At 36.1% G+C, this 16,012-nt stretch overlaps 1 protein-coding gene across 1 annotated transcript in view; it reads right to left on the bottom strand.

The window, feature by feature from the left end:
* Positions 1 to 4,216: 4,216 nt before the first annotated feature.
* TINAG (tubulointerstitial nephritis antigen) overlaps positions 4,217 to 16,012 on the bottom strand; it is a 92,182-nt gene continuing 80,386 nt past the window's right edge. The window contains exon 11 of the mRNA XM_025991227.2: positions 4,217 to 5,140. Within this exon, the coding sequence (XP_025847012.2) occupies positions 5,006 to 5,140 (135 nt within the window). The 3' untranslated portion in view covers positions 4,217 to 5,005. The remainder of the gene's footprint in view (positions 5,141 to 16,012) is intronic.

Raw genomic sequence — 16,012 nt, 5'->3', positions numbered from 1 at the left:
TTATCATAATATTTTTGACAGACAATGATGTTAAAACAACATAAAACATCCTCCAGAAACTACTGTGAAGAAAATAGGAAAGAATTTTTCCCTACATAGAATATATTCCCTAGAGGTCGAGTTCAACAACAAGAACAACACAAGACATACAATAGCAAGCATTGTAGTACTTAAGACCCATGCATTAACCAAGTATATGAGTTCATGAGCTAATCAAACACTGAAAAGCTGTTCCTTTATGTAATCTTAATTCTCAGTATCTATATGGGATGAACCTAAAATATATTTTCTATGTTTATCTTCTTATTTATCCCTGGCCCTTATTCTGTCCTCCTCTGCATCTGGTAAAGGGTGAGAACTCACCCTGACAGCTCAATGTCAGAACCTCTCATGTCAATCATCTTTCATCAGGGTCCATCAGTGAGAGGCCCTGATAACAGTTCAGAAGGCATGAAGGAAGGATACACCTCAGTGTTCATGTCTCTTTCTTTCTGCTTCATGAAGCAAAAGAGCAACACCATATCTTTTCATGACTTCCTTCCATCACACAGGCCAGTCATGTTTCCAGCGACCACCAGGAAAACACCAGCCCCTAGATTCTAGTAGTGTACCTCTTCATTTTGTTCCTTTAGGGAATGATGGCCACTTCCCACTGTTGCTCATCCTGGACTGCTTCACCATCCTCTGTTGCCTTCTGTGCTCCACTACCACCTATGTAACCAATTCCTTTCACTATATTCCTTCTGTTGGAGACTCTTAAGAGCAGTTTACTTTCTTTTCAGTTGAATAGCAACTAACAAATTAAATTCCATTGTATGCATTTTTTAGATAATTTGTGAACATGCATTTTAGAAAACTAGGGAAGACTTTTTCTTGTTTATAATAGAATAAAACAAGACTCAAACATCATAAAGCAGGAAAAGGCATGAGCTCTATCTTCAAAGTCTTTCCCACTTCTTTCTGAAGTACATTTCCTAATGACACATGAAGAAAGAAGCATTATCCAACTGAGTAGAGTGGATAAGCTTTAATTCAATGTGCTACATTGGGGGTATCTCCTCTTTTCCAAGGAAAACTATACATAGTAACCAGTTTAAACTGGAACCCATGAAAAGTATGTAAATGGCACAAACTTCTGATTGGACAGAAAGAAAACCAAGTCTTGTTGCTCACAGTATTATCCAATCCAAGATACATTGTCCTGGATGATTTTTGGACAATGTTTCCCTCATATCTTTGGCATACTCTTTTTTTTAAGATTTATTTATCTATTTTTGAGAGGGAGGGTAGGGGCAAAGAGAAGGAGAGAGAGAATCTCAAGCAAACTCCACCTGAGCATAGAAACTGACATCTCATGACCCTGAGATTGTGACCTGAGCTGAAACCATGAGTCAGATGCTTAACTGACTGTGCCACCCAGCTGCCTCTTACCATGTATACTCTTAAGACAAAGACAAAATAATAAGCCCCCATATATGCAAATAGAGACTGGAACTCTAAAGACATATGCACCAAACATGTGGTTGTTCTCATTGCTCAGTCCAAACTAAGGTTAGTAGGGCATACCTGCAGGCCAAGATAGCCACAATGCAGGAGAAACTACCAAGTCATCAATCAAATCAGTTCTACAAATAGCCTCTAGAGATGGTGAAAAATTATGTCAACCACTACTTTCTGAAGGTTGATTCAGGACCTTTGGCTAATAAAGAAAGCCAAATATGTTCTTTAACATTGTAAAAATGAGAAGCAACATCATTCAAATAAATACAACGACTTTTGTATTTATTAGGAATAGTATTTTCCTTGCCTCATGGATATATTTCTGTTCCAACTAGCTTTGGTCTCTTTAGGTCTTAGTGTTACTGCTGGACAAACATATATTGTGTCTTCCTATGGAGTTTACTCTTGTGATATTTTCCTTCAAATATCTGAGGTTAGTTTCCTTACCAGTTAGGATCCTTAGAAAAGTAAGTAAATTCTAAAACAACAAAATCTAGGCCTATAATCTAGACTCACAAACCACAATGTTAAAATCAATTCCAACAAGCTTTAACCATTTACATAATAAGGACAAAATTGTATCAACTCAATCGCATAAGTGTTTTTCTTTCTTCTTTTTTTTAATATTTATTTATTTATTTATGATAGACAGAGAGAGAGAGAGAAGCAGAGGGGGAGGGAGAAGCAGGCTCCATGCCGGGAGCCCGACGGGGGACTCGATCCCAGGACTCCAGGATCGCGCCCTGGGCCAAAGGCAGGCGCCAAACCGCTGAGCCACCCAGGGATCCCCTTTCTTCTTTTTTTAATTTAAATTCAATTTAGTAAACATATACTGTATTATTAGTTTCAGGGGTAGAATTTAGTGATTCACGAGTTGCATATACACCCAGTGCACATTACATCAAGCGCCCTCCTTAATACCCATCACCCATTTATCCTGTCCCCCACCAGTCATCTGTCATTTTAGTGCATTATCACTTATTATTTCCTCAATCCTTAGCATCTAAGGAATGTCTTAAAAATGTTTTAATACCTGTGACAGAGACACATCACCTACCTGTGTCATTTCAGTGGACATCAGCCTGATATGCAACTCCCAGACCTGCTTTTCTTTGCCTGTGGTTTTTTAAAATATTTTTTTTATTTATTCATGAGAGACACAGAAAGAGGCAGAGACATAGGCAGAGGGAGAAGCAGACTCCCTGCAGGGAGTCTGATGCAGGACTTGATCCCAGGACCTCAGGATCATGACCTGAGCCAAAGGCAGATGCTCAACTACTGAGCTACCCAGGTGCCCTTTGCCTGCGTTTTTTTCTTGACACTACAACTTTACAGACCAGACCAAACAGGTAATTCATGCCCCTTTGGAGCAGTCTTGAACCGACATACATCCTTCATGGGTGACATTAATCTGAGGAATATATGAACCATCCCTAGTGAGATAAGAGCACTTTGCCTATGGTACCACTTTGCTTGGCAACACAGCCTTTGTTGTCTGCCTTCAATGACCCTGCATCACTACCCACTTTCCTCAGTGTTCCCTTCACTGTTCAGACTATGTGCACTCAAACCTTTGTCTCAGGGACTGCTTCTGGAGGAATCCAAATTGGAACAAAACCAGATTATTTATCAGCCCACTGGGGGAACTTTAGCCAAGGTGAATCAGACTTGTAGGTATAATGTAGGGCAGAACCAAGTGAGTAGATGCTGCTTCTGATGAAACTGCAGTGATTAATGGAGAAAGGAACTGCAGCTACACTCACCTTTCTGTGCTTGGCTTGCTTACATTTTCAACTTGTCTGCTTATCTAATCAGGGCACCTTTAGGCACAAAAGCATAGAAAAGTTCCACAATGAAAATTCAGATGACAGAGTGCCCAGAAATTGGAGGCCACGGATATCCTAACATTGTAATTATAATCGGCCATGCTCACTTACTGATCAGCTTTGCTTTTTCATTTGTTAGTTTGCCATTTAAGGCGCCAGTGAATTATTAAAAGATTATATCCTTTTTCAACCATTATGATGATGCTATTTTGTTTCTCTGACTATAGAGAACTAAAATAAAAATTAGATGCAAATCAGTGCAAATTTAGCTTACTTTTTGGAATCTCAAGTACTGAACTGTGAAATGGTTGTGATAAAAGTCTATTTATTCTTTCTGACTCATGGCATCAGGTTGCTGTTTTCAGGAGTAAATATGTTATCTTTCCAAATACAGCTTTGTAACTGGTTTTATTAGACTTTACATAAAGTGTACTGGCTTCCAAAAATAGGTGTGTGTGTGTGTGTGTGTGTGTGTGTGTGTGTGTGTAGACTATACTTCCATTGTTGGCCTCTAAGCTTTTCCATTACTTACCAGTGATAGGGTTCAGGTCAGGCTGCCCCAGATTATGCCACTTTGACATATTGACTACTTTGAATTAAAGTTATTTGAAAATAACCAGTACAATGATATTCTGACACTCTTCTCCATCCCCCTGAAAAAAGGAAATAATTCTCCTGTTTGAAAAGTACCTTCCCAGAACCAGAAGATAGAGAGACATTCTTATTACCAGAGAAAGGATAATCAAGGCTGAGAAAGCTATGTAAACAAACTATGCTTAATTTATTCACTAATTAATACCCAAACCTAGGTTTCTTTGTCTAGTCAGTTCTTCACAAACTTATTGTTTCTTTGTCGAGGAGGTATTACAGATGACTACTTCAGTCCCTTGTTTGAGTCTCATATTTTTATGGGGCACTTGTACATACATAATTAAATATTTGCTTTTTTCCTCTAAATCTGTTAATTTAATTATTAGACCAGGCAAAAGAACCAAAGGAGGTGGTGCAAAATTTTCTCTCCAGACACCATCTTCTTTATAGCACAGGCCAATACACAGTTTAAAGATTAAATTACCATAAAGACTAGTTATTTCCTGTGGAGAGTTACTTCCCTTTTGAATTCAGATTGTAAGTGAGGTTAAGACAAATAAAAAGAAACAAATGTTAGCATATTGAGAGAAACAGTAATCTATTTTCTTGTTTTGGCAAATCATAAGCAAGATACTAATTCAGAAAACATTATTTGCTTGAAAAAGTCATAAAGATGGTAAATTGGTATTTCCATTGTTTTGTTTTGTTTTGTTGCCTGAAATCCTCATTGGTTAAGGATAGAAACTACTTCATTTCTACAAAGGAATGCCATGTACTTTTAAGACAAGTGCTGTCACACTTTTGTGAACTATCAAAGTCAAAAATGGAATTATCATGAGAGAAAAAGAAAAACAACCAGATAACTTTAAAGACATTTAGCTACTCTGCTATCCTCTATTAGTGTTTTTATATGCTCAGTGATATAAAGGAAGCAGAAGCATGGAGTCTGGGGTGAAACAAGAAAACAGGCACATTATAATAACAAGGTGAAGAAACAAAGATTCCACTGTCACAGAGAACCTCACATTGCTTAATTTCAATTTAAGGGGTTACTTAAATGCATGGCCTTATGGAAATTTAATGATATGTTATGGTTCATCTGAATTTGTCAGATGGCCCCAAGCTGCGATAATCAACTTTTCAATGTCAGATTCATTTACTCCTCGAAGAATCCTGAAATAGCCATTCTCTCCCCATGAAATTCCCCAGGAATTGGCAGCAATCTGTAGAAAAAAAAATGAGAAAAGCTGAGTAACATAGTTGGATATTTAATCCTGACTGTAAAAACACAAAGGACTTATACGTAGCTTATTATAGACCATAATTAAGAGACTATTTTCTAAATAATAAAACAGTTATGCTATTTATAAATTACATTAATGTGTATGTTTATTCAAGTTCACAGTAACCAGAATTGGTTCAAAACCCCTCGGTTCCCAAGCATACAATGATAACATATAAGAGAGTTTGTGATACCAAATCAAAAGATGACACACAACCTGCAATTATAGTGTCTCCTATGTGACTTGGCTCTGTGTTAGGAACCAGAGGAACAAAGATAAATAATATATTATCCTCTGTTCAGGGAGCTTATGGTCTAATGAAGGACAACAACCATAAGCCACAGACTAAGGTAGAACTATGCACAGGGAGCTATTGAAGATAGCTGATGGGCATCTCATTATTTGGGTGGTTCAGGAAAAGTTGTCATGGAAGAAGTTCCACATGAAATGCATATTAAAGCCCGGGAATAAATTAACCAGATTAAAAGAGGAGAAAAGGAGACTCAGGTGAAGAAAAACAGTAAAAGCATACACAGCAAACCATGGAGCAGCATGAAACACTGAAAGGAAGCAATGAAATTAGTATAATTAGATCATAAAACAGAAGCCGGTTGGTAGGTTATGAGGCTGAAAGGGAGTTAAGGAAATACATACTGAGAAAATAATGGTGAAAATGATGACAAGTTCTTGTGTTGCTTCCAGCAGGAGAGCAGTGTGGACAAATTTATATTTTGATTACATTACTCCATGTGGAACAAGAAGGATGGATTTAAGAGAGTAAACACAAGAGGCAGGGAGACTAGCTGGTAAACTTGAAATAAGTCAGATGTCTTAACAGGGCGGGGAAACTAAGAAGAGAAATAGGGGAAGTATCTGAGGAATATTCAGAAAGTCAAGTCAATAAGAATAAAATATTGTTTCTACTTTTATTTTTAATTTTAAAATATGAGGATGATTAGAAAGTTAGACTGGGTCCAGAATGTCCTCTGAGGTTTAGAGCTTAAGTGAATAAGTCTTTGGAGGGAAGGGTGGCAGAAACATTAATGGAGTATATAAGAATATTATAAAGGCCAGAAGGGAGCTAGTTGGCCACAACTAAATGTTACAGAAACAGCCCTGAAGGATATTATACCCAGACATGAAATTGCTGGATCACTGTAGTTCTATTTTTAATTTTCTGAGGAACCTCCATACTATTTTCCACAGTGGCTGTACCAGTTTGTATCACCATCAGCAGTGCACTAGTGTTCCCTTTTCTCTATATCTTTGCCAACACTTTTTTTTCTCCTGTCTTTTTGATACTAGCTATTCTAACAGGTGTGAAGTAATATTTCATTGCAGTTTTGATATGCATTTCACTGATGGTTAATGATACTGAGTACATTTTCAAGTAATTATTAGCCACTTGTATTATTTTTTGGGGGGGTAATGTCTATTCACATCGTTTGGCCATTTTTAAATTGGATTATGTGTGGTTTTTGCTACTGAGTTGCATGAGTTCCAGTTTGCAAATATCCCCCTTTCAGCCCCCATCCCCGTGGTTGCCTTTTTATTTTGCTGATTGTTCTGGTAGGCAGAAGTCTTTTAGTGTGGTGCAGTTCCATTTATTGATTTTTGCTTTTGTCTTTGCAACTTTGCTGTCATAGTCAAACAATATCTGCAAAGATCAATGTCAAGGAGATTTTTGTCCTGTTTTCTTCCTCTATCTTTGCAATTTCTGGTCTTACATTTAAGTCTTTAATCCATTTTGAGTTAATTTTTTTGAATGGTGTAGATAGAAATCCAATTCCATTCTCCTGCATGTGGTTAAATAGTTTTCTCAACACCAGTTATTGAAAGCACTGTCCTTTCTCCATTGCCTCTTCTTGGCTCCTTTGTCAAGTATTAGTTGATTATATATAAGTGGGTTTATTTCTAGGCACTGGATCCTGTTCCATTGGTCTATGTGTCTATTTTTATGCCAGCAACATACTGTTTTGACTATTATAACTTCATAATAAAATTTGAAATCAGGAATTGTAATGCTTCCAGCTTTGTTCTTTTTCAGGATTACTTTAGCTCCTCAGGATATCTTGTGTTTCCATACAAATCTTAGGATATTTTTCATTTTTGTGAAAATTGTCATTGGAATTTTGATAAGGAAGGCATTGAATTCATAGATGGTTTGGGGTAGTATGGACATTTTAACAATATTATTTTTTCTGATCCATGAACATGGGATATCACGCCATTTATTTGTGTCTTCTTCAATTTCTTTTATCAATTTATTTTAATTTTTGGTATACAGATCTTTCACATCCTTAGTTAAATTTATGGTAAATATACATATTTTTATTGTATCATAAATGAAATATTTTTTCAAATAGTACACTGTTTGTGTATAGAAATGCAGCTGATTAGGGTGCCTGGGTGGTTCAGTCAGTTAAGTGTTTGACTTTTGTTTTTTAAGATTTTATTTATTCATGAGAGACACACAGATTGAGGCAGAAACACAGGCAGAGGGAGAAGCAGGCTGCCTCTGGGGAGCCTGAGGTGGTGCTCCATCCCAGGACCCCAGGATCATGCCCTGAGCCAAAGGTAGACACTTAACCACTGAGCCACCCAGGGGTCCCAGTGTCTGACTCTTGATTTCGGCTCAGGTCATGATCTCAGAATCATGAGATCGAACCCCATGTGTGGAGCCTGCTTGGGATACCCCCCAGTACTCCCCCACCCCCGCTCATACAGGCTCCCTCTCTCTCAAAAAAGAATGAACGAAAAGAAAGAAAAAGAAAAAGAAGAAAGAAAGAGAAAGAAAGAAAGAAAGAAAGAAAGAAAGAAAGAAAGAAGAAAGAGAAAGAAAGAAAGAAAGAAAGAAAGAAAGAGAAGAAAGAAGAAAAAGAAAGAAAGAAGAAAGAAAGAAAGAAAGAAAGAAAGAAAGAAAGAAAGAAAGAAAGGCAATTAATTTGTGTATGTTGATTTTGTACCCTGCTGCTCTGTTATTAGGTCTAATGGATTTTTGGTGCAGTCTAGGTTTATATATATATATAAGATTGTATCATGTACAAACAGAGACAGTTTACTTCTTCCATTCTGATTTGGATTCCTTTTGTTTCTTTCTCTTTTTTTTAAAAATTTTTATTTATTTATGATAGTCACAGAGAGAGAGAGAGAGAGAGAGAGAGGCAGAGACACAGGCAGAGGGAGAAGCGGGCTCCATGCACCGGGAGCCCGACGTGGGATTCGATCCCGTGTCTCCAGGATCGCGCCCTGGGCTAAAGGCAGGCGCTAAACCACTGTGCCACCCAGGGATCCCTTGTTTCTTTCTCTTATCTAAGTGCTCTGTCTAGAACTTCCAGCACTATGATGAATGGCAGAGCTAAGAGGGGACACCCTTATTTTATTCCTGATTTTAGAGAAAGTTTTAATCTTTCACTATTGAATATGATGTCGTATGTGTCCATTATTATGCTGAGGTATACTTCTTCTAAGTTTAGTTTTTTAGAGTTTTTAACCACTAAAAGATGTTGAATTTTGTTAAATGCTTTGTCTATATTTATTGAGATGATCCTATAATTTTTTATCTTTCATTTTATTAATAAGGGTATCACATTTACTGATTTGCCTATGTTGCCAGGCATAAATCCCTATGATCATGATTATGATCATGTTAATGTACTGCTGGATTCAGTTTGCTGGTTTTTTTTTTTTTTTTTTTTTAGTTTTTGAATCTTTATTAATTAGGGATATTTTCTTTCCTTCTAGCTTCCTTTTCTGGCTTTGGTATCAGGGGTAATCCTGGCCTTGTGAAATGAGTTTGGGAGTGTTCCTTCCTCTTCAAATTTTTAAAGAATTTGAGAAGGATTTGGTGTTAATTTTTAAGTGTTTTTATTTAAATCACAGTTTGTTAACATACAGTGTAATATTAGTTTCACTTGTACAATACAGTAATTCAACAATTCCATTGAGCACTTGGTGCTTATCACAGCAAGTACACTCTTTCATATCCATCACCTATTTCATCCATCCACCCACCCACCTTCCTTCTGGTAACCATCAGTTTGTCCTCTATAGCTAAGACTCTATAGCTAAGAGTCTATTTCTTGGTTTGCTTCCCTCCCTCCTTTTTCCCCCCTTTGCTCGTTTGTTTTGTTTCTTAAATTCCACACATGAATTAAATGATATTTGTTTTTCTCTTATTTCACTTAACAGAATACACTCGGGATCCCTGGGTGGCGCAGCGGTTTGGCGCCTGCCTTTGGCCCAGGGCGCGATCCTGGAGACCCGGGATCGAATCCCACGTCAGGCTCCCGGTGCATGGAGCCTGCTTCTCCCTCTGCCTGAGTCTCTGCCTCTCTCTCTCTCTCTCTCTCTGTGACTATCATAAATAAAAAAAAAACAAAAAACAAAAACAAAAAAAAACAGAATACTCTCTACGTCTATCCATACCATTGCAAATGGCAAGATTTTTCTTTTTTATAGCTGGGTAATATTCCGTTGCATTCACCATACCTTCTTTATCCATTCATCAGTCTAAGGATGCTTGGATTCTTTATTTGGCAATTGTAAGTAATACTGCTATAGACATCTGGCTGTAGATATCTCTCTGAATTAGTTTTGTTTTGTTTTGTTTTGTTTTGTTTTCTTTGGGTAAATACCTAGTAGTGCAATTGCTAGATCATAGGGTTGTTCCAGTTTTGACTTTTTGAGGAATCGCCATACTGTTTCAAGAGTGGCAGGATAAGTTTGTATTCCAAACAAGACTGCAAGAGTGTTCCCATTTCTCCACAACCTCGCCAACACCTGTTGTTTCTTGTGTTGCTGATTTTAACCATTCTGATGAGTGTAAGGTGATATCTCATTGTAGTTTTGATTCATATTTCCCTGATGCAGAGTGTGATGTTGAGCATCTTTTCATGTGTCTGTTGGCCATCTGGATGTCTTCTTTGGAAGAACATCTATTCATGTTTTCTGCCCATTTTCAATGGTATTATTCATTTTTTGAGTGTTGCATTTTAAAATTCTTTATATATTTTGGACACTAACCCTTTATCAGATATATCATTTGCAAATATTTTCTCCCATACCATAGGTTGCCTTTTAGTTTTGTTGACTGTTTCCTTTGCTGTACAGAAGCTTTTTATTTTGATGAAGCCCCAATAGCTTATTTTTAGTTTTGTTTCTCTTGCCTCAGGAGACATATCTAGAAAGAAATTGCTATAACTCACACAAAGAGGTTACTGCCTGTGTTCTCCTCTAGTAGCTTTATGGTTTCAAGTCTCACATTTAGGTCTTTCATATATATTTTATTTGTTTTGTGTATGGTGTAAAAAACTTGTCCAATTTCATTGTTCTGCATGTGCCTGTCCAGTTTTCCCAATACCATTCGTTGAAGAGACTGTCTTTTTCCCACTGGATAATCTTTTCAGCTTGTTTAAGGTCAGTTTACCACATAGTTATGGATTCATTCCTGGGTTTTCTATTTTGTTCCATTGATCTATGTGTCTATTTTTGTGCCAGATATTTTGTGCCAAATCTATTCTGTTTTGATCACTACCACTTAGTAGTATAACTTGAAGTCCAGAATTGTTATGCCTCTAGCTTTGCTTTTCTTTTTTGAGGTTGCTTTGGCTATTTGGGGTCCTTTGTTATTCCATACAAATTTAGGATTGTTTGTTCTAGCTCTGTGAAAAATACTGGTGGTGTTTTGATAGGAATTACATTAAATGTGTTGACTGTTCTGGGTAGTATAGGAATTTTAATGATATTTATTCCTCCAACCCATGAACATGGAATGTCTTTCCATTTCTTTTTGTGATCTTCAATTTCTTTCATCAATGTTTTAGAGTTTTCAGAATATAGGTCTTTCACCTCTTTGGATAGGTTTCTTCCTAGGTATCTTATTGTTTTTTAGTGCAATTATAAATGGTATTGATTCCTTAATTTCTCTTTCTGCTGCTTTATTATTGGTGTATAAAAATGCAACAAATTTAATTTTGTGTCCTGAAACTTACTCAATTTGTTTATTAGTTCTAGAAGTTTTTTGGTGGAATCTTTCATAGAAACCACCAAAACTGAAACCAGAAGAAATAGAAAATTTGAACAAACCAATAATCAGGAAGGAAATTGAATCAGTAATCAAAAACTCCCAACAAACAAAAGTCTAGGGCCAGATAGCCTCACAGAAAAACTCTGCCAAACATTTTTTTAAAGATGTTATTTATTTATTCATGAGAGACACAGAGAGAGGCAAAGACTGAGGCAGAGGGAGAACCAGGCTCTCTGTGAGGAGCCCAAAGCACAACTCGATCCAAGGATCATGCCCGGAGCCAAAGGCAGATTCTCAACCACTGAGCCACCCAGGTGCCCCTCTGCCAAACATTTAAAGTAGAGTTAGTACCTATATTCTCAAACTATTTTAAAAACATAAAAAAGAAGGCAGCCCGGGTTGCTCAGTGGTTTAGTGCCGCCTTCAGCCCAGGGGATCCTGGAGAACTGGGATCGAGTCCCATGTCGGGCTCCCTGCATGAAGCCTGCTTCTCCCTCTGCCTGTGTCTCTGCCTCTCTCTCTCTCTCTCTCTCTCTCTCTCTATTTCTCATGAATAAATAAATAAATAAAATCTTTAAAAAAAACATGAAAAAGAAATGAAAACTTCCAAATTCATTCTATGAAGCCAACATTACCCTGATACCAAAAATAGATAGACTCCACTAAAAAAGAACTATAGGCCAATATCCCTTATGAACATGGATGCAAAAATTCTCAATAAAATAGTCCAAAACAAACCCAACAATACATTTAAAAAATCATTCACCATGATCACATAAGATTTACGCCTAGGTAACAAGGGTGGTTCAATATTTACAAATCAATGTGATATACTACATAATAAAGGATAAGAATCATATGATCCTCTCAATAGAGGCAGAAAAAAGCCTTTGACAAGGCTTTTCCATCCATTCTTGATAACAATCCTCAACAAAGTAGGGAGAGAGAGAATATACCTCAACATCACAAAGGCCATATATGAAAAATTCACAACTAATATCTTCAATGAGGAAAACGAGAGCTTTTCCTCTATAATCAGGAACACAACAGAGATGTCCACTCTGACCACTGTCACTTAGTATAGAACTGGAAGTCCTACTTTCAGTAATAAGACAACAAAAAGAAATAAATGACATCCAATCAGCAAGGAAGAAGTCAAACTTTCACTACTTGCAGATGACATGAATACCCAAAAGACTGCACCAAAAAATTGCTAGCACTGATGTTAAGTTTTATTTAAACATTAGGTAGAATTTATCAGTAAAACCATCTGGTCCTATGCTTTTCTTTGTCGAGAGATTTTTAATTATTGATACATTTTCACTCCTTATATATATATATTCAGATTTCCTATTTCTTTTTTTAAGATTTTGTTTACTTATTCATGAACAGAAAGAGAGGCAGAGACACAGGCAGAGAGAGAAGCAGGCTCTCTGTGGAGAGTCCAATGCAGGACTTGATCCCCAGCCTCCGGGATCATGCCCTGAGCTGAAGGCAATAAGCCACCGATGTGTTCCAGATTTCCTATTTCTTAATAATTCAGTTTTGTTAGGTTGTATTCTTCCAAGAATTTATCCATTTTTTTTTCTAGGCTATCCAATTTGTTGGAATATAGTTTTTCATAGCAGTCTATTATAATCCTTTGTATTCATTGTAATATCTCCTCTTACATTTCTGATTTTTACTTATTTCTCTCCTTTTTCTTAGCCTAGGTAAGGGTTTGTCAATTCTGTCTGTCTTCAAACAAACAGTTCTTAGTTTTGTTGATATTTCATATTGATTTTCTGGCCTCTTTTTCATTTATTACTACTCTGATATATAGTATTTTCTTCCCTATACTAACTTCATGTTTAGTCTGTACTCCTTTTGCTAGTTGTTGAAGAATTTATAATTATTTGTGATCTCTCTTCTTTCTTAATGTAGGCATTTAATACTATAAAGATTCTTACAATTTCTTCTGCTGAATTCCATAGATTTTAATAGGTTGTTTTTTTTCATTTTTGTTTATTTCAAGATATTAGTTTCTCTTTTGAGTTCTTCTTTAATCCACTCTTTTTTCAGAAATGTGTTATATAATTTCCATACATCTGTGAATTTTCTGATTTTTTTCTTGTTATTGAATAGTAGTTCCATATAATTTGGTCAGAAATGATACTTGGTATGATTTCAATCTTAGATTTGCTAAGGCTTGTTTTGTGACTTAACATATGATCCACCCTAGAAAATGTTCTGTGGGGGCTTGAGAAGAATATGCTTAATGTCCTTGGGTGGAATGTAAAGTATATGTCTGTTAGGTCTATTTGGTCTAATGTATAGTTAAAATCCAGGGTTTCCTTATTGAGTATCTTTCTTTTTTTTTTTTTTTTTTTAACTTTTTTTTTTATTTTAATTTATTTATGATAGTCACAGAGAGATAGAGAGAGAGGCAGAGACACAGGCAGAAGGAGAAGCAGGCTCCATGCACCGAGAGCCCGACGTGGGATTCGATCCCGGGTCTCCAGGATCGCGCCCTGGGCCAAAGGCAGGCGCCAAACCGCTGCGCCACCCAGGGATCCCTTGAGTATCTTTCTAAGTAATCTGTCCATTGATCATAGTGGAGTATTGAAATCTTCTACTGTTATTGTATTGTCTATTTCTCTTCAGATCTGTTAATATTTCCTTAATTGATTTGGGTCCTCCAATGTTGGGTGCATAGGTTATATATATCCTCTTGATTAATTGATCCCCTTTTCAGTATAAAGAACTTCTTTTCTCTTGTTACATTTTTTTACTTAAAGTATGCTTCATCTGATAATGACTATAGATACCCCTGGTCTCTTTTGTTTTCTATTTGTATGGGATATCTTTCTCTATCCCTTCAGCCTATGTGTGCCCTTAAAACTGAAAAGAGTCTCATAGGCAGCATATAATTGGGTCCTGTTTTTTAATCCATTCAGTCAATCTACACCTTTCAATTAGAGAATTTAGTCATTTACTTTTAAATTATTGATAAATAAAAACTTACTTATGCTATCTTATTATTTTCTGGTTGTTTTGTAGTTCCCTGTTTCTTTTTTATCTTTTGCTTTTTTTTATGGGTGATGATTTTCCAGAGTGGTATGCTTTAATTCCTCTTTAACTTTTGTGAATCTACTGTAGGTTTTTGCTTTGTGGTTACCATGACACTAACACAAAACATCTTATATGTATAACAGTCTATTTTATATTGATAACAACTTAACTTTGAGCACATACAAAACTCTATGTTTTTACTCCATGCATTATTTATGTATTTGATGTCATAATTTGCTTCTTTTTATATTGACCCTTTGCCTTCTTAATCAGTCCTGACATCATAAAGGAGCACTTTCAAAACTGTGTCTAAAATTATGACTTCAATTTATGACTTCAAAGATGGAATGTCCTCAATTTAGCTGGAAATAAGACAGTAACAAAATGTGTGAGAGTTTTAGCAACAATGAGCTGTTCTGAATTCCCATTTCTAAACTTTGTATTCAGTTCTGATATGTGTATATTCAAAGATGAGAGTCAAAAAATTAGTCATAACCTAAGATGAACTGTCAAAAATAATAATACGTTTTAAATTCTTATAACTATGATATGTAGCACTGTACCTATTCTCATTTGGATGTCTTAAAATTATTACTACCCACATTTCATCATTAGATAGTTGGTAAAATCAGAAGACTACGTGATGTTTTTATAAACAAATGCAAATTTATGTACTAATGGGATCTAGCCTAGGTTTCCATAAAAGGCAATATTATAAATTATGAAGAATAGTACTTTGTAAATAAGCACTAATAAAAGGCACCTCAGAATATATATTTTGTTTATTAATCTTATTCTTCCTACTGTTATTTCTTCTATTCCCTCACCAATTGTTATTTTTTCCTTCCAAATGCCTGAATTTAAAAATGTAATTTTAAAGGAATGGGTGAAAATGTAGGAAAGAAATTTTCCAAAGATTTACATTTCTTTTTTTTAAGATTTTTTTTTATTATTTATTTATTCATAGAGACAGAGAGAGAGAGACGGAGACACAGGCAGAGGGAGAAGCAGGCATCATACGGAGAGCCTGACGTGGGACTTGATCCAGGGTCTCCAGGATCACACCCTGGGCTGCAGGCGGCGCTAAACCGCTGCGCCACCGGGGCTGCCCTCACTTTATCTTTTATTTTCAACTATTTGATTATGAAATGCTTGGATGTGGTTTTCTTGACTTCTCCTTCATGAAGTTTATTGAGCTTTCTAAATCTTTGGGTTGATGTCCTTCAGTTTTGGAAAACTATTGGCCATCATGTTTTTAAAAATTGATTCTGGCTCTTTCTCTCTCTTAATTCTACTGAGAATACAATTAAATATATGTTAAACCATTTGATTTAGAACAATGTAAAAACAATCAATGGTGGTACTACCATTTGATTAGGTACTATCATTGATTGTATTTACATTTTTCTGAATTTGCTTTTGTTTTTTCATTATGTTTTTCTCTGTATACAAGTTGGATATATTTTATTGAATTTTATTTGAGACCACTAACTCTGTCTTCCAGTGGGACTCCTCTTGCAGATTCTTCAAGACTGCAGATTTCATTCTGCCTTTTCATCCCCCTCCTCAGCTACTCACACTGTTCATACTCAATAAATATTCCATAAGAAGAGATAGTTGTGTGTTTCTGGTTCCTCTAAATCCAAATCCAGCTGGATTCTCTTTCTCCTAGAGGTCTCCCTCTTTCTCTGCATATTTCAAATGTAATCTTCAGCTTGTGCCCACACCTACCA

Source organism: Vulpes vulpes, chromosome 1, assembly GCF_048418805.1.
Source record: "Vulpes vulpes isolate BD-2025 chromosome 1, VulVul3, whole genome shotgun sequence".
NCBI classification, from domain to species: domain Eukaryota; kingdom Metazoa; phylum Chordata; class Mammalia; order Carnivora; family Canidae; genus Vulpes; species Vulpes vulpes.
The sequence above is the reverse complement of the archived record's forward strand: the minus strand, read 5'-3'. Positions and strand labels throughout refer to the sequence as shown.